At 39.0% G+C, this 23,523-nt stretch overlaps 3 protein-coding genes across 4 annotated transcripts; all 3 read right to left on the minus strand.

Moving 5' to 3' along the window:
- Positions 1 to 1,762: 1,762 nt before the first annotated feature.
- LOC102705771 (protein NARROW LEAF 1-like) lies at positions 1,763 to 6,942 on the minus strand. Of its 2 annotated transcripts, none has more exons than XM_006663994.3 (6): positions 6,791 to 6,942; positions 4,057 to 4,610; positions 3,838 to 3,981; positions 3,307 to 3,547; positions 2,617 to 3,120; positions 1,763 to 2,505 (listed from the first exon to the last, which is right to left on the minus strand). In XM_006663994.3, the coding sequence occupies exons 2-6, from the start codon at positions 4,531 to 4,533 to the stop codon at positions 2,063 to 2,065; spliced, it is 1,809 nt and encodes a 602-aa protein (XP_006664057.1). In that variant the 5' UTR covers positions 4,534 to 4,610; positions 6,791 to 6,942; the 3' UTR covers positions 1,763 to 2,062. The 2 variants fall into 2 exon arrangements, with proteins under 2 accessions (XP_006664057.1, XP_006664056.1); XM_006663993.3 differs by lacking the exon at positions 6,791 to 6,942 and adding an exon at positions 6,231 to 6,367.
- Positions 6,943 to 10,586: 3,644 nt separating this feature from the next.
- LOC121055989 (translation initiation factor IF-2) lies at positions 10,587 to 13,841 on the minus strand. Its single transcript, XM_040529502.1, has 4 exons — positions 13,565 to 13,841; positions 11,679 to 11,784; positions 11,526 to 11,576; positions 10,587 to 11,045 (listed from the first exon to the last, which is right to left on the minus strand). The coding sequence occupies exons 1-3, from the start codon at positions 13,672 to 13,674 to the stop codon at positions 11,562 to 11,564; spliced, it is 231 nt and encodes a 76-aa protein (XP_040385436.1). The 5' UTR covers positions 13,675 to 13,841; the 3' UTR covers positions 10,587 to 11,045; positions 11,526 to 11,561.
- A 5,351-nt stretch (positions 13,842 to 19,192) lies between these two features.
- Positions 19,193 to 20,688, minus strand: LOC121055996. Its single transcript, XM_040529566.1, has one exon. The coding sequence runs from the start codon at positions 20,335 to 20,337 to the stop codon at positions 19,765 to 19,767; it is 573 nt and encodes a 190-aa protein (XP_040385500.1). The 5' UTR covers positions 20,338 to 20,688; the 3' UTR covers positions 19,193 to 19,764.
- Positions 20,689 to 23,523: the final 2,835 nt, after the last annotated feature.

The raw sequence follows: 23,523 nt of genomic DNA on the forward strand, positions 1-23,523 counted from the left end.
CCCCTACTATATGTTCTTAGTTTCTTGTGCAGCAGGGAGTTCTAGCTCGTAAAAGGCAGAGTTTAATCCCAACATTTTTCAACTTTTACGTTCAGTTTCTCTTATATTTTGGTTCAATTTTTTTATAAAGGTGATATAAGTAGATTTGTCTTAAAAATAATTTATACATTGCTATAATTTTGCTATACTTTTATAGGCTTTATACAAATAATAAATAATCAAATTAATAGGCTAGTAATCATAGGGTTATCCAAAACATTTTTAGAGGGGTTAATTAGATCATGCCATTATAAATTTGTCAGTTTTGTAATATACCATTATAATTCGACTAATTGTAAAGATACCACTTTAATTTTAGAACTATTTCGGATATGCCATTTTTGGACTAAATTACCCTTTGCACATGCCAAAGCCATAGTAAACAACAGATGGTCAATATGGTCTAATTTTTTTTAAAAAAATATACCGAAAGGGTATAGCGTGGCATATTTTTAATAGTTCTGAAATTATAATGACATCTTCCAATTAGTCAAATTGTAATGATATATTTCAAAACTAGCAAATTTATAGTGGAATGAATCTAATAAACCCTTAGAGGGTATTTTTATCTGGCCTCTGTATCCAATAGGATATGCAATCATTTTTTAAAAATTTTGAAAACTAGTCTAAGTAAGCAGGAAACTTAGCCCTTCAAACAACCCAATCTAAAATTCATGTTATTACAGAGATTTGAACACACAACCTTAGAGTTTCTCTAAGAGAATAGCTATCTCACTTGCCATACTTAAATTTAGTAATTTTGCATAAAAAATTCTCTCTAAAATAGTGGTTATTTAACTTGTCATACTATTTGAATGACTAAACGTAAGTTCTAAATGGCCAAATCTACCAACTCATTCTCCCACTAACATAATTGCTATACGTGGATCTCACGTGGATAGGACCCTCTTAGGACCCTCTTGTCATTCTCCCCTTGGCATGATTTGGGGAGCAGAGATAGATAGTCTCTTAGATATGCTCTATAAATTTGAGTTACCAAAACTAAAATAAAGAACTAAATTTTGATTTGGAGAGTCAAAATTTAGCTATTCTCTATTCAAGTCACTGCAACTACTGGGCTATATATCCTTTCACTCCAAAAGGTCATTTATTTGTGACCAGAGATATATTCTTAATAGTTTGTGACTCAATACGATTTTGTCTTCATCAAACGAATGTGCTAGCAACCATACCTGTCAACATTTAGTTGGAGGAGATTTGAACACACAACCTTAGAGTTTCTCTAAGAGAATAGCTATCTCACTTGCCATACTTAAATTTAGTAATTTTGCATAAAAAATTCTCTCTAAAATAGTGGTTATTTAACTTGTCATATCCCACTAACATAATTGCTATACGTGGATCTCACGTGGATAGGACCCTCTTAGGACCCTCTTGTCATTCTCCCCTTGGCATGATTTGGGGAGCAGAGATAGATAGTCTCTTAGATATGCTCTATAAATTTGAGTTACCAAAACTAAATAAAGAACTAAATTTTGATTTGGAGAGTCAAAATTTAGCTATTCTCTATTCAAGTCACTGCAACTACTGGGCTATATATCCTTTCACTCCAAAAGGTCATTTATTTGTGACCAGAGATATATTCTTAATAGTTTGTGACTCAATACGATTTTGTCTTCATCAAACGAATGTGCTAGCAACCATACCTGTCAACATTTAGTTGGAGGTAGATCAATTCTACACTGATTTATGCAATTCTACGTACACAAAAGTATATTGCCCCTACAATAAATGGCAAGATTACATGGCCAAGGAATAGGGCACCTTCATCTAATTCAATTACCCCCTCCTTATAAAAACTACTGTAAGTGGCAGGAAAGAAAGAAGAAAGAACTGCAGGGGTAACCACCCTGACATAAGGATATCTGTAACCTGAACTGGCACAATAAGGTTCAGAAAATTAAAGTTTATTTCTATTGGGTGCACAGAAATGGAACTGCCTTTCACTAGGCCATACAGAGCTGGGTGGTGATGGAGGCAGCAGCAGCAGCAGAGCTGCATCTCATTTCTGCAGGTCTATGTCCAGCGACGACGAATCGGAGCGGAGCCGCTTGGGCTCCCTCTCGCCCAGATGCAGCGAGAAGCAGATGTCTTCGGGCGAATTCTCCAGCTCCACGAGGCTGCTGTTCAGCTCGCCGTTGGCGTCCTGGCCGACTTCCTCACGCGCTGGGGACATGCCGATGAGGAACTGGTGCTCCTCGACGTTGTTGAGGACGCCGCCTTCCACAGTGTCGACATGGAACTCGCTGGGGCCAAAGGGTTGGTCAGTGGATGTGGCTGTACTGTCTCTTGGAAGCTGTTGGATGTTGATTCCAAGAGGCTCGTAAATCTTGTCAACCTTCTCGTTTTCTTGAGGGCCAGCGACGGGGGACGATTCTGTGGCGGCAGTCGAATTAGCTGCTGCAGCAGCAGCAGCTAAAATAATCTGTTGTTCCTTTAGGGCCTCTGTAGCAAAGAGCAAAGAGTTTCATTACGGTTTCTGATTTATTTGTTACAAAATAAAGGACTAAATATGTCATGGTTTGGCAGAGTTTTCAATGTTTAGAAAGCACGAACCTTGTAGTCCTTCGCTCGTGGTGATTAGATCAAGCTCCAACAGATCCAGAAGCCGGCCGAGATCAACCCCACTTGTCCAGTTCTCTGGACCCTGACCACTTTTGAGCTTCAACCTACCCCGATTGGCAGTGCCACCCCATATAATCCCGATGGGCTGTGGCTTTTCATCGTCTTTTCCCGTTAAGATTATAAGGCTTCCGCTGTCCCCTTCAAGATCAAATGTTTGTTGGTTCTCCCCAACAACAAGAAAGTCCGTGAAGAAGCATATGCCCTTCTCATCATTGTATTCAAGAGCGTATGCCACAACGGTCCCTGTTGTCAAACCGGAGCTTCTTCCAACTTTGACGACCTGTCTACCAATGAGACTACTAATTGGGGATTGTAGATCGATTGCCTTTACATCACCAATGACTCCAACTCCTTTGACCGAGGTGGTAACAACACTAGTTATGTCAAAATCATCAGCAAACGGTATAAATGCACCATCAGCTCTGACAAATGTTTCTGCAGATTAAATGATTTTGTTACAGAACAAATATGTCATCAAAAAGTAGATGGCAGCCAAAGGAGCAATGGGCAGTAGTGAATGCCTTGTAACAAAGATCTGTCACAAGATGCTACAAGCTGCATATATATGCCAAAACATGAAGACTCTACAAATAAAGTATTGTTCTGGCACAGCAATGTTACCTGGATTCGTTCCCGCATAGATACCGTACCAAACATCATCGGTGATAAATGATGTTGCTCTCTCAACAGCACCTAGGTAAACGCCAGGCCCAAGATTAGGGGGCAAGGGATGGAACATCTTCTGATTAGGGTAATCCAGGTCAACTGCAACATGCCTGTTTGTCAGGAAGCCTACTTGTTTATTACCAGTTCGACTCTTTACAATGGCACCCAATGTACCATATGTTTCAAGGCTAGCTACCTGAAGAATAAAAAAGAAACAACTGCATGTTAACTATGTCAATTTTATGAAGTTGGATGTGTATGTACAACAGAACTACAAGTAAATATTGTGCTGAACAGGCAAAAAAAAAATGTTGCAATAAAAAAGAACAGAAACAATCCCTTCTAAGCAAAGAAGGCAATATATAAATAAAAACACAAGAATAACCGACCTGGTAAAATAGTCAAAGAAAGTTGCAGTGTTAACCTATCCGTTTTGTCAAGAAGAAACAAGAAAATAGTAACTTCAACCATGAAAAGTAATATAACCTGTGAACCAGAGCCAATAGTTGGATCACTACCACGCAGACCATCAACAAGCTCATCATACAATTGCTCCTTTGGAGTTGGTGCTGGTGCCCCGTAGTAAGAGAATTCAACGACATCAACATCACACCACACCCCCCCAGGTCCCTGTGTATGAAACAGTAAAATTGATTATGTAATTACATATCACCTAAATATATTCCTAAACCGCATGATCCATACCTCAAGGTGAGCCGGAAGGCACTGTGTAGTGCTGAGCCACTTTCTGTGCACCTTCCGAGCAACAAAAACAAGGATGGCAGGAGTATCAGTCAATGTACCCTTCTTGATTCGAAACCCTATTGCTGTACCAAGACTAAAGCGGCGTAGGATCTTGCTGTGGAAAGCTCTTATAATCATCAAATCAAGCAAGGTGGTGGCTCGCTGCCCTGTTGGCAAGCGGCCAAGATGTCCTGGTAACACACCCTTCTGTAGGTTCCCAAAGTAATTAGCACGGCCTTCGGCAGAACCGTGCATTAGAGTAGATGTTGGCCAAGAGAAGTATGCAGCGCTGCTTTCAGAGTGCTGACCACCTGATGCAATTGGTTGGAGAGGAGATGGGCAACAATTATGGTTGCATCCGTTTCTCTCCATATCCAGTTCTGATCCCTCTGACTGTGATGACCCTGCATGCGCCTGCCAAATATCTGAGGGCCACATTATGCAAGTATCATCTAGTTCTGTTGAGCTTTAGAAATTGTCACTGTTGGGGAACTTTAGCACTGGAGAACAGAAACCTAAAGAAATAAAGTAGGTTAAATAAGTTCATTGAAATTTCCCCACAAGAAAAGCTTCATGGAGATCAGATTAATTAAGAAAATTAAAATAAAATTGCATCAGTCATCAGCTACAAGGATGACAGATATATAAGGAATTTACCAACATTTTTTTACTACTAATCAGAATTTGTAAGCATGCACAACTGCCAGAGGAAGCAGAGGATTGAAAATTTAGTATCATGGCACCATATTTTCAAGCAAACACGTATGAAAATATTGCAAGACAGACAGCACAAAAAACACTAGAATGGGGATGGCGTAAACAGAATAAAGCTCTCTTTGCAGGGAATAAGTGCAAAGTTATCTGCAAGTACCATTCCTTCCAGTGGAATAAAAACACTTGGGCAAACAAAATGCTAGACAACTATAGAGGTAAAAGTTCCAGAACTAAATTTTTTTTAAGATAATTAGAAAATACATGGATATTTGTCCCATACATTTTCTGGAATATTAAATATGACCATGATGCCAATCATCATGAACATATCATGATAGAAGGCATTTCATTATTCTGCCATATAACAACACTTCAGAAAAAATTGAGACAGAAAAAAGTATCTTCTATTTTATTTTATCCAAACTTCAGATATAAAACAAGTGATGATATGAGAAGATCCAACATATGGGCACCTTATGTGAGGCACCTAAGTTTTATAAAAAATACATTGGTTATAGGAAGTTCCGCAGCGATACGCATATTGGTAAAGAAAAAATATAATTGCATTCTAATTTTGACTATTTTCCCTCCAAACCTAAGCTGAAAAAAAAGACTGATGAAATCATAGCCCACAACCTTGGAGATGATTAGCACATGATTAATAGCACAACCACATGAGTGCATAGGGGAAGATAGCCAATCAAAAATGTGGAAAAGAACGAAGCTTGAAATATTCTCAAATCTTAAGAGTTAGGAAGATCAGAGATGTGCTCCCTCACAAAAATTCATTTGCAATGACTACTATAATCACTAAGGAATAACGATGTTCACAACAAAACAAAATATAGCTTAATAAGTACACAAATAAACATAGCTATAGATAAGGGATACCCAGCAATGCAAATCGCAGAGGACCTGACATAGAGAGTGAAATTTGAAATGGTTTATGATTGTTTTTCATCTTTCATCCCCCCAATCCGGCGCCCACAGTACCACACCGTGGATGGTAACCTCCCAGGGCCACATCATGGATGGGTATTCATCAATTGACCCCATCCCAATCATGCAACTTATCTAAAAAGACACGGCATATTTTCAAAAGGAATCTACAAGAAAGATGGGGGGAAGAAACATAATTTGCTGTAATTTTGACTACTTCCCTCAAAACATGGGTAAATATTAAAATACAACACCGCTACAAATCAAGATATGAAGCAATAGACACCAAAAAAACAATTACGGAGCATAAATACTCTCCTTGTTCATTGAGAAAACCTCCCAATTCCTAGATAGAATGTGAAGGATCTATGCCTACAACTGAAAGAAAAACTGAGCTTCACATCATTCCCTCTGGAACAAGAAGCAGGCTTCTAATCTACAGATGAGCCAGCAAAATCGACAAGGTTGGTCACAGAATCGACCTCAATACCACCAAGCAAGCCGCCCCCTTCTTACAGCACACCAGAATGGCCAAGAACAGCAAGTCACCAACCAGGCCAGACACCATCAATCAGAGACGATCAAGAATGCCACGGGATCGCCCCTCCTTCCTGCTGGAGCTGAACCCATCTCTCTCTCTCTCTCTCTCTCTCTCTCTCTCTCTCTCTCTCTGCAAGCACGAGCAGAGCACAGGAAGGGGCGTGCACGGGGAGGAGGGGAGGAGGGGGGGGGGGGAAAGGCGAAGAGACGCCGGCGCACTAGCTCGCTCTCTCCATCTCTCCCTCCCACCCACTACGGATCGACCACCACCGCGCGCGCACATGGTGTAGGGCCCCAACCCCAGGTGGAAAAGGCAGGAAGGGAAAGGACGCCGCGAAGCGCCAAACCGGGACGGTAGTTGAAAGACGCCGCCTTTTCCTTTCGCACTGGCACCGGCTCTCGCCGCCGCCGCCGCCGCAAGAAGCTTCTTGGATCTGTGACCCCCCCTCCGGCGAAGGGAAAGGCGGGATTTTTATGGGAGAGGAGGGGAGAGAACGTGTACCTGCGGGCGGAGGAGCGGCGGGGCTCCATGGCCGTCGTGGCCTGCGAGCGCGGCGGCGGCCGGAGGGGAGGAGACCACCAGTCTCCAGCGGCCAGTAGGAAGGAGGAAGGAGGACGAGGACGCCCCGTGGGCTTGTCTCGGGGAAGAAGACGTTTTTAAGACTTTCTTAATTCTTATCCCAATTTTCTCTCTCTTCTTCTTCCTCATGTTTTCTTCTTGGTGTAGTTTTATTTTGTTTTTGTTAAAATTTGATGGTTTGGTACTTACCACTTTGATTATGTTGGTGTTTTAAAATATGATATTATCTTCATTCTAAAATATAAATAGTTTTAGATTATTTAGCTAGGATTAATATTTAAAAAAATCATATAGTGTCACTTACTTCTTACTCCCTCTGTGTGCAAATCGATATTGGCTAGTTTATTCTTGCGCTAGCCCATGTCAAATAAAAAAGTTTGGAGAAAGTAGTAAATAAGAAACAGATGAACGTAAGACAGCAGATGGAGATAAAATTAAAATTATATTGAATGAAAAGTTATTTATAAGAAGTAATATTGTTAATATTGTTGTAAGATTTAAGTCCTTAAAGTTATTATATTTTAGAACGAAACGAGGAGTTAATAAATATGGGTAAGCTATAATGTGGACGGCCTGCTCAGTCCGACTGTGGATTTGTGGTCTTCAGATATATTTTTTTTTCCTAAAGGATCAGTTTGTGGAGCATAGCATCACTATCTTTTCACGGTTGCTTAAGCTAAAATTTAAATTCTCAATTTAAATTTAAAGTAAAATTTTGTTTTTTCATCGTATTTATTTTTTAACCTTGTCTTTTAACTCGCTAAGTACAAGTATATAAAATTTTTATTCAAAAATTATTTTTAGTTTGTAAATATATCGTTTCTAAATAAATCAGATCTCTCGGTTTAGTCGTATTGTTTAGATTTTTTTCCCCGATTTTGTCTTGTCCCATTTGGCCACCACCACTCATGGAAAATTGAGAAGTGGAGAGGGTTATCGATAAGACAATAACACCCTCTCGTTGTCATTGTTAAGTTGGTAATTATGTAAGGAAAATTGATGCTTTATCATTGCAAAAGGTATAACCTTTATGGGTTTTTTTACTTATAAGTGCTATAAGTTTTTTCACTGGTATTCATGTGTATGTAGTTTTAACTTTTAAGGAAACTTGTCGATTTATGTTAGAATGTTACTATGAAAAAATGGTGATGACATTGTAACATTATCTAAATTCATATGAATATTAATAAATTCAGACACATATATATATATAATATTAATTAATACAGTAATCTAGATATAGTCAAAACATTATCCCGTTACGAAAAATGAGGAGTATAAAGAAGTACATATAAAGATGCGACATATTCTGGCTATACTGGTACCTTGGTAGTGGCTACAGTGCATGACCCTTTTCAATTTCCTTTTCTCCGAGTACTTTTTTCTGAAATTTTGGCATAGTATTTCTAAGATATGGTCTCACATAATATTAATTACAAGTACAAAAGCACAAGAATGATTAGGCATACATATTTCATTGTTGGGAAAGTAACCATATGTTTCAACCGTTAACAAAAAGATAACCTAAGTTAACATAGAAATACACTAAGTAATTTTTTGGATAATGGGAGGGGATATCTTATAATCCTAACTAACCAGTCTTCCAATCTCATTTTATTCTGACCATTCAGGATTCATAATATATCTAAGTAAATCTTCATTTTGTAGAAACCTTTTATTCACTCAAGATTTTGTAGAAACCTTTTTTAAAAAAAATAACCTTTTCAAGTTTGTTGAGTGAAATAAAAGATGTAATTATGCCATAAGTACAAAACTTGTATAGTTGTATATAAGATGTGTACCAAATCATGAATTATGGAGCTTAAGGTAAGACAGGTGGTGATTTTTCTCCTTTAAGTTTTGCCTAAGATATCTCTTTAAGATGTTACATTAGCAATATACTGCCAGGATGGCTCAAGACAAAATTGTTCTCGTGCGTGCATTGACATGGTAATTTGGTGCTTGTAGCTTTCCTTGGTGTTGCAGCTTACAAGCAGCACACTATTTTTTTTTTATCTTTTTTTGCAAATCTCATGGTAATTGCCCCACCATGCAGAAACAGTCAGCCTCATCTTATGGTTGTTAAGAATAAACAAAATCGCTTATTACTGCCTCCGTTCCGAAATAAGACATTTTTTAGTTTTTTGATACAATGTTTTGACTTTTCGTCTTATTTGAAATTTTTTTGTGATTAATATTTTTGTTCTTACCAGAGATGATAGAGCATGAATAGTACTTTATACGTGACTAATTTTTTTAAGTTCTTTACAAATTTTTCAAATAAGACAAATGATCAAACGTCGTGTACGAAAAATGATGTTATTATGGGACAGATGTAGTAACAATTAAAAACAACTTATGATTAAAACTTTTATGTGTTCTTAATAATCTAAAAGCAAAGTCTAGAAAATAAACTATAATAAAAAAACCTCAAAATCAACCTTAAATTAAAGTTTAAAATTTAAATGTGGCCTTATAAGCACATGATGGGGGTATTAGTGCCATCTTAATTAGGTCAATGGAGCCGTATCAGTGCCGGGTAAGAAAGATACAATTATTGTCTCCACATGATCTGAAATATATATATAAAGATTGACCAATGTTATACCGTAGGTTTTTTCTGTAAAGAATATAGTCCGTATTACACAGAACACTATGGAAGTATTTTATACAGAAATATGCCTCTTTCAAGTATGCTTCGGTACCCACATGAACACATCTGAACAAACAGAAGTACCATTCCTTATTTAGAAAGAATCAAAGAGGAATGCCTCGTATCATTATTTGTAAGGGATAACTCCATTTTACTTGTGGTTCAAAATCGTATTTCACTCGTCATGAAAAAAGAACACTTTATTTGTTCTTGGTATTATGGGTCAAGTTTCAAAAAACTAAGTGGTTTTTCTATATGTAGCAAATAACCACACGTATTATGTTTATAGGGTTTTAAAAAACCACAGATTTGACCAATTACAAGTTATATAGTTAAAATGTAAAATTATATCATATTTATAAGTTCTTTAACACATTATATCTTTACTGCTATAAAAGCCTATATATTACATTTTTACAATTTACTCTCTTAACTTCGTAATATTAAAAATCAATCAAATCTAGATAGATATCCATATAAAATCAAATTGGCATGGATATTTTCTATATAAAAAAGATGGTCACATATTTCATGAAAAATATTTTTCTATTTATTCTAGTAATAACACAATATGTTTTTATCTTTTACAAAGCATAAACATTCAGCTAGTACATGTTATAGTCACGTATGATTAATAATTTATTTTTGCTATTATAACAAGTTAAATTAGTTAATAGCGTGGTTTTGTAGAACTCTTAGACCATATGGTACCTACTGTTACGTGTCACGTGCTAAAACCCATGTGATTTTGTGCAAATTAGACCATAACACCTTTTGAATACAGCATTCTATTTGTTTGGACCATAGAGTTCACCTGAAGGCTTGATTAATACTAAATCAGGCAGAAAACGAACTATTTTTACAGACTTATTCCCTCTTTTTTTTTCATTTGATAATATTGACTGTAAACCATTTCTCTTATTCAAAACATTTATATAATTATTAATTATTTTATTATGATTTGATTTATTACTTTAAGAACTTTAAACATGACATATAATTTTACATATTTAGAAAAAAAAAATAAGACATGATCTAAAAGTCAACAGCGTCGATAGCATAAAACATAAGCTCAGCACTAAAAGAGCCAGACATGAAACATAACCCAAATGTCTGCAATAATCTGCACGAGGTGCTTTATACAAGATACGGTAACCACACAGGTAAAACAACAGTTGACAAATTTCTGTAGAATTCAGTACCAACAATACTGCTACTCTTCTACTTCTCTAGAAACTAACCGATCGTTTTCAGGGGGAAGAACAAAAAAACATACTCCCGAATCCCACCGACTGTACCAAAAAGAGCAGGGAAAAAACTGTACAAAACTATTGCTGCTTACAGAAATGTACATGATCTATTCCAATAACACACAGGTTGGGCAATATGTCTGAACAGCGTGTGTGCATCACATGATACGGGAATTCACACTTACGACAAAACTACACATCAGAAAATGACTGAGCTGCATCCTCCCAGAACCAGAAACCAAGAACTAACAAGCTTTCGTTTACCGTTAACATCCTGCAAAAAAAGCCATAGAAGAGACTGTAACACTATAGCAGAAAAGAAAAGGGACATAGATCAAAACACATGGAAATAAGAAATTTTACTTCCACACGTTGTTCTAAAATTGATACTGATATCCATTTTGTCAGCCCCCCCCCCCCAACCCCACCCCTAGATCATATTGCCTAACCTGCAGTAACTATATGAACGAACTGACAATTTTCCAGGAATAGGTAGGGACATTTGTTCCTAGTAAACCCCCTCTAGAGGGGTTCTCAAAACATAAACTAAAGTTGCAACTTGCAATGCTCTTTTTACCAACTGCATGGTAGGTAGAACACACCATCAAATATCGTATTAATCCCTGACATTTTTCAGTAATCAAACATAACCATATAAAATTAACAAAATAATTCTTAGGCGCACTAGATGTCATACAGCACCATAGAGGAAAATGGGAGTACTTGAGAACAATTGTGTACATAGTTGACTTACATGCCAAGGGATGCAAGGTATACATAAATGAAGAGTTTATCCCATTTGCCACTGCATCAATCAAGAGATTAAAATAAATAATACTCTCAACAAACAAAGGACAGTATCGGGTTTAAACATTTACTTCAACCTAGTAACTGAGGATAATGATACCTTAAGAACTGGTTCTCCTTGGTTTGATGATGCCTTGGCTTCCTTCATGGCCTTCATCTGTGCTTTTGCTGCTCTTCCAGCTGCCGATTTATCAAACTCCTCCTGTCTGCAGGTTGAGCAAAAATTATAGTCAAAATTGGGATCAAGCTACCTCAGTTGGAGTTAATATGTTATTGAATATTCCGGTCTCCAAATGTGTAGTAAATGTTAATATTTAGGGAATGGACATGATAAATCCAACATATTTATACGTTTTGGCTTTTGAGTGCACTGGAGTGTATCCTACATATGACCTATCATTAGCAAATCTGGGCCAAAAAAATATTAAAGAATCAGAATAAATGATTCTGAACAGAGTATATCTTAAGTGGATCAAAAAGCAAACTTCTTCATTGCCATTAGTCTTGACGGGTCCCATCCACTCAAGACATGCCCAGGATTGTGGCATTACAAATAGTATAATAGCACCCACTGAATATTTCAAGAAACCAAGCTTATTGGAATTGGAATCTGGATTCTGGAACGAATAAATAAGTTAGGAGGGAACAAGTGAACTGTTTTCAAGGATACAAGGAAATGGAAGATTAAAGAATGAAGAAGCAGAACACATTCATGACCAGAAACCACATGCCACAAGAACTTCCAGAAAGAACAAATATATCTTCTAGTTTTTTTTTTAAAATCCCTTTGCTATAGGCTTCCCCTATCCACTTGTTCCTTGCTTCAGCTCTAACCCTCCAAATAAGGAGGAGCCCACATACTCTCGAAGTGCCTGCTTGGTAGAGCTCCCACAGTAACAAGTTAAGCAATGGAGTCACGGGATAAAAAAAATCTGGAGCTTCCAAAGCATCTCTAATACTAGTCAAGTATACAACTCAAACAAGTCTGCAGCATTACAATCCGAAACATCAGTGATTTGCTTGAAATATGACCCGGTGAAAAAAATTGATTGAAATATGTTCTGCTAAAATGCGAAAGCTGCTCTAGAAGTGCACAACTCAATCAAGTCTGCAGCATTACAATTCAAAACATTAGTTATCTGAGGGAACTAAGTTATCTAAAAGTTAAACAATATCATATCACGTAAGCCGGTTGTTACAATTTTGCATTAACAAACTAAAATGTTAATTAACACGATCCAAAATTAAGTTAATTCAACTTGATAATTAAAAAAAATTACTTGAAAGTTGACAAGACAAGCAACATATGGACAGCAAAAAGAGCAGGGGAGATCATGCCAAAAGGTAGATGTTTCTTCTCTATCGTGGGGATCCAAAAGGTAGGTAGGACTTTAAACAGACATACACTTGAACAAGCCCTAAAAGATCAAACAAAAGAATCAACAATATAAAGCTGTTATCGGTTCTGCAACTTGAGTAAATAAATACCATTTTACCTGTAAAAGAACAAGCATCATAGACAAACGCATGAGTAGTTGTAACCCAACCACCATAGAAAGTTCTTGAGCTCCGAGTTGTGCAATCAGGAGGTCATTCTCATCCATTCTCAATGAACAAAGTGATAAACCCTAATCGTCACTAATGCAAAGGGGGCACAGCCGCCCATGGCGAATGATATTAAAATCTGATCAATTAGGGCCTAAACAGATTGGCACAGGAATGAGCCACCAGCGAACAGAGTATCCATCCCAGTCAACGCCAAGAACGAACAAGCCAGCCACCCCGCGGCGCCCCGATTCAAGCCCTGAAGAAAATCCTCCTCCGATCCGATCCCCCATCGATAAAACCTACCGCTCCAGCCGCCGCCGCCGCCCTCCCATTCTTCCTCCTAACAGGCAGCCGTCTCCGGCAACGCGACCGATCGACGAGGGGAAGAGAGAGAGAGAGAGAGAGAGAGGGGGGGGGAGGAGAAGAAGAAGTGTTCACCTCCGCTGCGCGGCCTCGGCGGCCTTGGCGCGCGCCTCCTGCGACTCGGCGCGGTCGGCCTCCGCCCGCCGCTCCTTCTCCGCCGCGCCGAAGCAGGCGCACTGCCCCATACACCCCCTCCCCTTCCTCCTCGCGTTGTGGTGGCGGTGGTGGGTGTTGCTCCTCCTCTGCGGCGCCGCGCTCTGCTCTCCGGTTGGTGTTGCCGTCGTCGTCGTCGTCGTCGTCGTCTTCTGCCTTTGCGCGTTTCGCGCGTTTTGAGGGTGAGGGATATCCACGAATCCGCGGCGGTGGCCGGTGGGGGATTCTAGAAGCTCGCTTGAGGGCCCACCTGGCAGCGGCACTGTTCCGGTTAAACTAGGTTTTGTGTGAGCGACCACCTGCCAGTCTGCTCGCACGTTTTACGTTATTAGTAAGATTTTACGTTATTTCCTATATTTCATATTATAAGATTTTTTAGATTTATAATTCAAATATGCATATGTATGTGTCTAGATTTATTCACATACATGTGAATCTACAATGCTAAAAAGTCTTATAATATGAAACGAAGAAAATGTTTGAATTCATGGATGAATTTAAATAAGATAAAAAAACTTATAATATAAAATGGAGAGATCACTTGAACTCTCTTTAAGTCAACTGCACAACAATTATAAACCATATCACTAGTATTTGTATACTTTTTTATCAGTTAAACGGCGTCTAACGTAACTATACAAATATTTATGAGGATAGTTAAAGTTTAAACAAAAACATTTCAAAATCATACGAGACCTTATAGAGCTGGAGTAACCGGGCATCTTTACGGTGTTTAGAAAAAAAGTCAAAAGACATATTTGCAAATAAAAAATAATTTATAAATAAACTTTTATATATATGTTTATAGCGATCTAAAAGTCAAAGCTGAAAAATAAACTGAGCATTTAAGCTTCTGTAGTCTACTTATACATTTTGCAAGTAGTATAGCAAGTAGTATAAGCGCTATATTATAAAGACCACCGACAAGAAATAAAAAAAATACATCACTTCCCTCTCCTAGGGTATTGTTATTCTATCTCCTTCAAATGTGAAACCCATATTAATGCTCTCTTTGCCAAATACATTGTGAAGATTACCATGTATATATATTTTGTTTTGAGGTGTCGTTGTATTTAGTCCAAAGATTTTTCTAAACACACCAAAGGGTACGCAGTGGTATATAGAATAGTTACAAATTGTAATGATATCATTTCAATTAGTCAAATAGTAATGATATTTTTTTAAAACAGTCAAATTTGTAATAACATGAATACAATTAACCTTTTTATTATTTGGATTAGGCTATGTTGCGTAGCGTTAGTACAGGTTTATTAGCTAGTATACTTAAAAGGATATTGATGTTCAAACCGATCTGCTTAGAATCCAGAGACTAAGGGGTTGTTTAGTTGGCAAAAATTTTTGCTAAAGGGGTCACATCAAACGTTTGACCGGATTTCGGAAGGGGTTTTCGGACACGAATGGAAAAACAAATTTCAGATTCCGCCGAGAAACCGCGAGACGAATCTTTTGAGTCTAATTAATTCGTCATTAGCATATGTTGGTTACTGTAACATTTATGGCTAATCATGTCCTAATTAGGCTCAAAAGATTCGTCTCACGATTTCCTCCGTAACTATGTAATTAGTTTTAATATTTATGTATATTTAATGCTTTATTTAGATGTCCAAAAATTTGATGTGATGTTTTTTAAAAAAGATTTTGGGAACTAAACAAGGTCTAATATGTACACTGAAATGTCTTGTCCCAGTTATGGATGCAGACATTTCTCCACACCAGCAATCTAGCAAAATCTTATCGATAACAGAAACATTTTTGTTTCTACAAAAAAAATCAGTGCTATGTGGTAGAAGTTCAATTCCCAATTTGGCATGCCTCCAGGTTTGTTAGGCTACTAAACTTTTAAGTATCTCAGCTCACGAAAACTGTTGCGTGGACATGGAAGCGCTGGAAGTAAGAATGCACCATCTTTTAGCTTTGGCCAACTCTTCGGTGTATTTTACTTCTAGTATTATATTATCAGTAGAAAAATGATATTTTTTACTCGGTTAATTACTTGATTAGCAGTATTTTATAATTTTTTTACAATAAAGATTACAAAAGAGGACGATATTATCCATTCGAATTTCTACTACACCTAATATTGTTGGTAGTATAATTTAATCCCAGATATCCGATAAAAGTAGATCAATAACATAGATTAAAATTTATTACCAGTAAAATGCACCGAAGTCGGCCCCTTTTAGCTTTAGTTCCCATAGGCGTCTCAATTGGCCAAGTGTTTTTAACTGATCAGTCTCGATTCTCGAGGCTGATAATGTAATGCTTGTGATGTACAGTAATGTGGAAAATGCTTGTGCAGCTGTTGATGATTTGCTATTTCCGGCAAACACTAAAGGAGAGATTTCTGTTACATGACGGCTTGAATGAGGTGAGAGTCGGCAGCTGCTTCAGAGATTGTACCAGCAGGGTATCGATTATATTCTTTGAGTTGGATTTGTAATTTCTTCGGACATGTTAGTGCTAAAAGTGCATCCTAATCAAATGCCAATTCTCCAACAGGGTGTGGCGGCTATGGAGAGCCTGGGCAGGAGTCCCCTTCCAAACACCAGGAGAGTCTGAACTCGCTCTTCCAGACTGGTGAAGCACAGCCGCAAGAACTTCAAGAAGAATTTCAGAAAAGCTTTCGATTCAGCGGTTCTACCAATATGCTGGATTCTGTCGAAGGAACGGAACGCGCGAATCTTTCAAAAATTCCGCGAAAACGGAGGTCCAAACCTTCTTCGAATGTGGTTAGAAGCAGGCTTGTTTCATGAGAATAACGATTAATGTAAAGTATTTTTTTTCTTCTCTTGTTCCTTTTTCTTTCCCTCAGTTTCCGGCAGCTCGCCGGGCTCAGCAGCTTCCTGCTGTGATGTGTAACGTTATTTCCTCCTTTCAATCTTAGGCCCTGTTTAGTTAATAAAAACTTTTTCCAAAAACATCACACCAAATCTTTTGACACTTAAATGAAATATTAAACACAGATGAAAATAAAAACTAATTGCATAGTTATAGGAGAAATCATGAGACAAATCTTTTGAGCCTAATTAGTGCATGATTAGCCATAAATGCCAAATTAGGAATTGAAATTTCATAGCTCCCTGGAAACCATGAGACGAATTTTTTGAGTCTAATTAATCCGTCATTAGCATATATGAGTTACTGTAGCACTTATGGCTAATCATAGAATAAGTAGCACTTATGTGAGTTAATGCAGTTGAAACCAGATAGCATGTTCGACGTCGTGAGATTAGGCAGGCACTTGTTAGATTGTATGAAAACTAAAAGCTGCTGGAAAATTAAAAAAGGCACAAATATATACTACCTCCTGTTTTGATGTTTTGGATTCTTTGTTATTTCTTGGTCCTAAATGTCATTTAATTGTGTTGGGAGGAAGTATATAATTATATATAAAGCTATATTATTCCTAACACAAAGACCGAGGCCGCATGCGGGAGAGGAAAGTAGGCTAGTTATCCGGCATGAAAAATATAGTAATAAATTAGAAAATGATTAATTAATTATTAATTATTAAAAATATAAAATAGATTAATATTTTTTTAAAAAAACTTTTCTATAGATTTTTTTTTTACAGAAAATACACCGTTTAGCTTTGAGAGACGTGCGTTGTGAAAAATGAGAGGTTTACATAACTTGTCTAGGTGCCGAACGCGGTCTAAGAAAGAATTGCAACCATCTTCTCATTTAAATTACCAATGTGCATATATACATGCTCATGTGCATGTGGTTGGACATTTTGATGGTGAATAAATTATAATAAATTATATTCAGAGAAAATATATGTCTATTATGAGATGGAGAAAAAATAGTAATGCCTTATGGCTGGTTTTCATAGCATTAAATAAATGAAGAAAGAGAAAAGTACCCTATCTTATCTGAGACATGATTTCCACATAACACCCAAAACAATAAGAAAGAATTAATATTAAATTTCTTATGGATTAGTTATTTGTATTGTTACAATGATATCTAGTATAAGTTTCTCGATGATACGAAGGATATTGAAACATGACAGTGTCTTGTGTTACAAATGCTCTTGTATTATGAAATTTAGTTCTAAAAATTTTTCGCTTTCGTCCGTCAAATCGAATCTCTGGACACATGTATAGAACATTAAATGTAGTTGAAAAATAACTAGCGATAATTTGGAAGAAATTTGTGAGACGAACCTTTTGATCTTAATTAGTCCATGATTAGCTATGATTGCTATAGTAACTCACATATGCCAATAGCAGATTAATTAGGTTTAAAAAATTGTCTCGTGCTTTCTTGACACGCTATGGAATTAGTTTTCTAGTTAGCATCGAAATAGTCTCCGATATCTGATCAAACGTCCGAAACGTCCAAAAATTTTCGCAAACTAAATAAGCCCCGAGTAAGGCACCGTTTAGTTGGCGAATTGAAAATCTTGGTTATCACATCGAACGTTTGACCGGATATCGATATGAGTTTTTGGACATGAATAAAAAACGAATTTCATAGCTCGCCTTAAAACCACGAGATAAATCTTTTGAGCCTAATTAATCTATCATTAGCACATGTATGCACTGTAGCACACGTGGTTAATTATGGACTTGAACCTAATTAACCTATCATTAGCACAAACATGTTAATGTAACACTTATGGATTAGATAGGCTCATTCATCTCCCGGTTTACCTTCACCCTTAACTATGTATTAGTTTTTATTTTTATCTATATTAAATGCCTCAGTTTACCTTAACCCTTAACTATGTATTAGTTTTTATTCTTATCTATATTATATTAATATTATATTTAGATATCTAAAGATTCGAGACGATTTTTTTAATTAATTAGGAATAAACGGGCCCTAAATAAGAGAGTACTAAATATGTGCTCTACGCCTCTACACAGTGCCACGCACCAAAGCATCCAGCTTTCGGCAACGGCTATACTAGTAAGCCTCCGTTTCAGGTTTGGCTTTTTTTTTACGACTTGTGATCATTCGTCTTATTAAAAAGTTAGTATAAATATAAAAAACAACAAGTTATGTTTAAAGTTTTTTTATAATAAAGTCATACGCAAAATAAATGATATTTACATATTTTTCAATAAGACAAATAATCAAACGTAACCAAGAAGTCAAGATTCTTACATTATAAATTTTTTTTTAATAAGACAAATAATCAAATGTTACAACTAAAAAGTCAAACATTTTATATTATAAAACAAAGAGGGTAGTACCGAGACACTTCCTAGTGAAGTATTAATGATAGTTTCCATGTATATTAATTGCCGTGACAACTCAGCTTTTTCGAGAGAGTTCAAAACATAGAAACGATTTTCTCTCCATGAGGGAATGAGATCCTCTATATCCACGAGGGAATGAGATCCTCTACAGTAGCATTGCTACTGCAGAGAGCAATAATAAATTAAATTTGGTATATCTCATGACCATTGGATCGAAACGGATGGATGAGATCTAACGCTACAATATTTACTATAGTAATAAGCCGTGTTAATTACTGTTACTATAGTGTTACTATAGTATTCCGACAAGTTCATGGTATTAATTTACTATCATTCCGACAAGTTCATGGTATTAATTTACTGTGCTAACACACAAGAACAGTGTTACTACAGAGAAACTGGACCCCTCCACGAGAACGATTCGACGAAAGGATAGATGCAACAACAAAAAAATCCCGTTGGGAAGACTCGACTGATTTCCAGCGGGTCCTAGCCGGATAGGTGCGGTGCTACCGGCCGCCGCATGCATGTAGGTGGCTCCTGCCTTCGCTTTGCTGCGCGCGCGCACGGCGGCGCGTCTTGCCTCCGCTTTGCCGCAGTTGATCGACCTTTCTTTGTGTGGCATTTAATTTTTGTACGAGCCCTGCTTAAAAAACAAAAAAAATACAAATATACTATTATAATTTAGTAAAATTAGAGATATGCTATTGGTATCCAATGAGACATGAGATCCGCATGAATCAATGAGATCCGCATGAATCAATAACACATAGATCATAATAACATTTCTCGAATTTTATAAAATTATAATATCATCCATGCAAATTCCCAAAAGAAAACTATTAATGAGCAATATCCTATATGATTTTTTCCGCTCTGAGTACTACTGTTTCAAGCAACCAGCTTGCGGCGGCTGCACGCTGCTATGCCGGTGGCGGGCGGGCGCCGCGCCGGCACGCGGGGGTCGGTCGCCCTGCCGCCGCACCACCAGGCGGCGCAAGTGCTGCAGCAGATGGCCGGACCCCTGCCGAGCGCCACCACGCACGCCAGGACGAGCACCACGGCCACCGCCACCGCCCAGCTCCGGCGGCGGCGATCGCTCCCCGCCACCGTTCCCCTGTCGCCCTCGTCCCGCGTGCCGGCGTCAGGGGAGGCGCGCGGCAGCACCACCCCAACGCCCGGCGCCGCCACCGGTACCGATCCGTCACCGTCCCCGCGGCCGCCGCCGCCTCGTCCTCCTGCTCTGCGGCCGCCGCCGAGGTGGAGCTCGCGCAGCGCGGCGGAGATCCCCGCGCGGAGGCGCGCCCTCCTTGACCCCTTCTTCTTCGTGTCCCTCTTCTTGATGGACTCGCTCCTGGCCAGCGCGAGCGGCGACCTCGGCAAGCTGTCCACCCGCCTCAACCCCCTCCCTCCGCCGCCGCCGCCGCCACCTCCACCCATCGAGGACTGCCGAAGAAGCCGCATCTCCGGATGTCCTCCGCAACGCCGTGTGCTGCAGAAGCGCAACCCTCTCCGAGGCTCCGACACGACGCGAATCGAGCTCCGGCCGGGCCGCCTATGCCGCCGCCACCTTTATACCGCGATGGGCGCGATAGACAGCTAGCTGGGTGAGCTGAGCGAGTGAGGAGTGAGTGAGCAGCAGCTCTCCGGTGGTGGTGGTGGTGGTCGGGAAGGGAAGGCGCGTGAGGCGGCGGAGCAGGGGGTGTCCGTACAGGACGGTACGCGTGGCGGCCGGGAGGAAGCTTCCCGGCGAGACGCGGCGGCGTGGTGGTGTCCGCGCTGGCGACGGATGGGCGAGTCCGCGTCGCAGTGAGGTCGCGGTCGACTCGCGGTGCCGTCTCGTTTCGGGTATGTACGTGTGGGCTGCGACCTGCCACGTGGTAGCCCACGTGTCTCCTTCGGGGGACCGGGTGGAGTGGCCTGAAAGGCTCAGATGGGGTTGGGCTTGGGCCTGGCCTGTATAGAAGAACTGGCAGAAAACGAACTCCTCCCTCGACTGCAAAACGGAGCATACAATATCCCTAAATTATTTAAATCAAGGCAAATCAATATTCTTTTGGTATTTAGAAAGCAGTTTCATTTAAATCAAGGTAAATTGATATTCCTTAGGTGTTTGGAAAACAGTTTCACCCTAGATGGTGCCTATGTAACATGTGGTCATCCAATCAGCCAAAATTACTATAAAACTAGCAGGACCTAAATGCCAATTAAAAAAAGTATTGATCCACAAAACCCCTCCTATCCTCCCTTCCCCCTCTCTCTCGGAAGGTTGTCTTTCCCCTCTCTATCTCTCTCAATGTCATTCCCCGACAGTGTGGACAAGTGGAACACAACGGGAATGATGCCTACCTGAGCAAATTGGAAACGAGGCAACGATGACCGACATAGCGCTTCACAATGGAGGGCAGTGTGGATGGGCCTCGTCAGTGGCAGAGCTACAACAAAATATAGACGGGTGACACTCATTTGTTTTTAATGCTTTGAATCGAGTTTAAACTGCTACGGATGCTTGAATTTAGATCAAGAGGGGTGCATCCATGCATATATGGTAAAAATAGATAAATTCTAACTATTTTTTTTCAACCGGGTTATAGGGAACCCTTGTTCCTTATAGCAGCTCCGCCCTTGGGCCTCATCATGGAGAGAGCAGTCGGTGATGCTGATGGTGTAGGCAGTGGTCGTGCTGCCAGATCTTGCTTGCCCTTGATGTTGCCACGCTCCATCAGAACCGTCGCTTCTCTACTTGGATGATTGTGTTAGAAGCCCCATCCTCGCCGCCACCCCTAAGATAGGAGGGATGATCAGTCCAAGGCTCACAATCATGGAGCTCAATGACTCATCTCCTTGCTCAACTGCACCGAAAGCGGAACATGATGTTGGTGATCTTGATGGCTATGGGGGTGCCGTGATGTACGTGACTACCTCTTTTGTCGTATCTTGAGGTCAACCTTCACCAACCCATCAAGCATTGCTATCCCTATCCCTATCCTTTGCTCCTCCTTCACCTCTCTCACCATGACCATCCTCACTGGCATGTACATCCCCCTCCGTCTCTCCTCCATCTCTCTCACCCCGGCCATCCTCACTACCATGCCCCTAGGAGGAAGGCAGTGTCCATGAGAGCTAGCAAGGAAATTGAAGACAGAGGCCCATAGAAGGCATGTTGGCAAGCTCACTACAACTCCTTTACTAAGAGTCTAGACTCACCTCTGTCATGCACCGTGGAGGAAGAGGGTGTCCATGGGCGGGGCAAGGAGCTCGAAGACAGGTCCAAATTAAGGACATGCATCGAGTCGACAAGCTCCCTTTGACCTGCTTTCGCCACCTAGGAGAGAAGATGGCGGAGCGGGAAAGGAGGGGTTAAAGAGGGAAGAAAGAGGAAGGTGTGATGGTGTGAGTCTACTGATGTAGGGTCCAAATGATGTTTTATTTCTCTAATTGGACACTCACTTACATGTGGCTCCTGTTGGTGCTTTTATTTATTTATTTATTTTTTTGCTTCTATTGCCATGCCATTGTCATATAGGTTGAAGACCAAAATCAAATAAGTCATGACTACACGTCACCTAAAACCACTCTCAATATTGTCAGAGACTCAATTTGCATTGTTTTAAAGATGATCAATACTCCATATCCATATCCAGTTTTACAGTCGAGGGACATGAATAAAACTAGATCTATAGTTGAGAAACTAAAAATGTACCTTTTCCTTAACATGTTTGCGTCTAGAAATTGTTTTTTTAATGGATGATGTAGAGAATGTCAGTAATTTATTTTGACAAGCATCATAGTCTATGAACGTGCTTGCGACTAGAAATTGTTTTTTTAATGGAGGGCGTAGACAATGTCTTTCTTGTGATAGGAAACGATGTGGTAATCCAGCATATAATATATTTTTTTCCTTTATTCAGAATAGCTGTGCTCCTATGAATCTATGTGGTCACAAGTATCTGTCGATTAGAAGATTTGGTTAAATCTTTTAGGGTTTTTTTGGTGCATAATTCTCAAAATGCATTAATAGAAAAAGTGTAGGATTGAAGTACTATATCAACTCAAAATTCTATGGATAGTAGAAACACAGAAAACTGTGTGAATAACCGTTTGGATCGACCTCAAGAAAAACATATGAATTAGAAAAGAGATAGAAACAAAATAAATTTTCCAAAAGGCTAGACCCCATGTTAAAAAAAACTCTAAAATTCCTATGTTTTGAGGCATTCCAGGAATTTCAAATAAATTTGAAAGAGATATCCCTTTGTTTCAGAGGGCTACATATGATTTTTTAATAGAAATCTAATCCCTCAGAATCCATACAAAATTCAGAACTTTTAAACTTTAAATGGTCTACGCCTAGTTTAGAAATGTTAATGTAAAATTGTCTTAAAGATACTGTTTTATAAGCATAGACTTAGATTTTGTAAACTTATTCGATTATAAAATTAATGTCAAAGTTTTAATGTTGCACCAATCTTGTATTTAAACATCAAAAAATTTTCACCGAGAAATTATTTAGTTTTTGAAAGAACAAATGTCAGGTATTTAAGGCCTCAGAATAAAATGCAGGAAAATAAACCAATGAATTAGTTATTTTTTGATAGGACAAATAACCGGAGGAAGGATATTGTAATTATACGATATAGTCCTAAATGA

This window comes from Oryza brachyantha, chromosome 12, assembly GCF_000231095.2.
Source record: "Oryza brachyantha chromosome 12, ObraRS2, whole genome shotgun sequence".
Taxonomy (NCBI): Eukaryota; Viridiplantae; Streptophyta; class Magnoliopsida; order Poales; family Poaceae; genus Oryza; species Oryza brachyantha.

Bases quoted from the DNA above. Each gene is read 5' to 3' on its own strand.
- LOC102705771 (XM_006663994.3), bottom strand. From the start codon at position 4,533: ATGTGGCCCTCAGATATTTGGCAGGCGCATGCAGGGTCATCACAGTCA. The intron at 3,548-3,837 runs GTTATATTACTT...TTTATTCTTCAG, and splicing joins CTATTGGCTCTGGTTCACAG to GTAGCTAGCCTTGAAACATA. The intron at 3,121-3,306 runs GTAACATTGCTG...TTTAATCTGCAG, and splicing joins CTATGCGGGAACGAATCCAG to AAACATTTGTCAGAGCTGAT.
- LOC121055989 (XM_040529502.1), bottom strand. From the start codon at position 13,674: ATGGGGCAGTGCGCCTGCTTCGGCGCGGCGGAGAAGGAGCGGCGGGCG. The intron at 11,785-13,564 runs GTGAACACTTCT...CTCAACCTGCAG, and splicing joins GCCGAGGCCGCGCAGCGGAG to ACAGGAGGAGTTTGATAAAT.
- LOC121055996 (XM_040529566.1), bottom strand. From the start codon at position 20,337: ATGCGGCTTCTTCGGCAGTCCTCGATGGGTGGAGGTGGCGGCGGCGGC.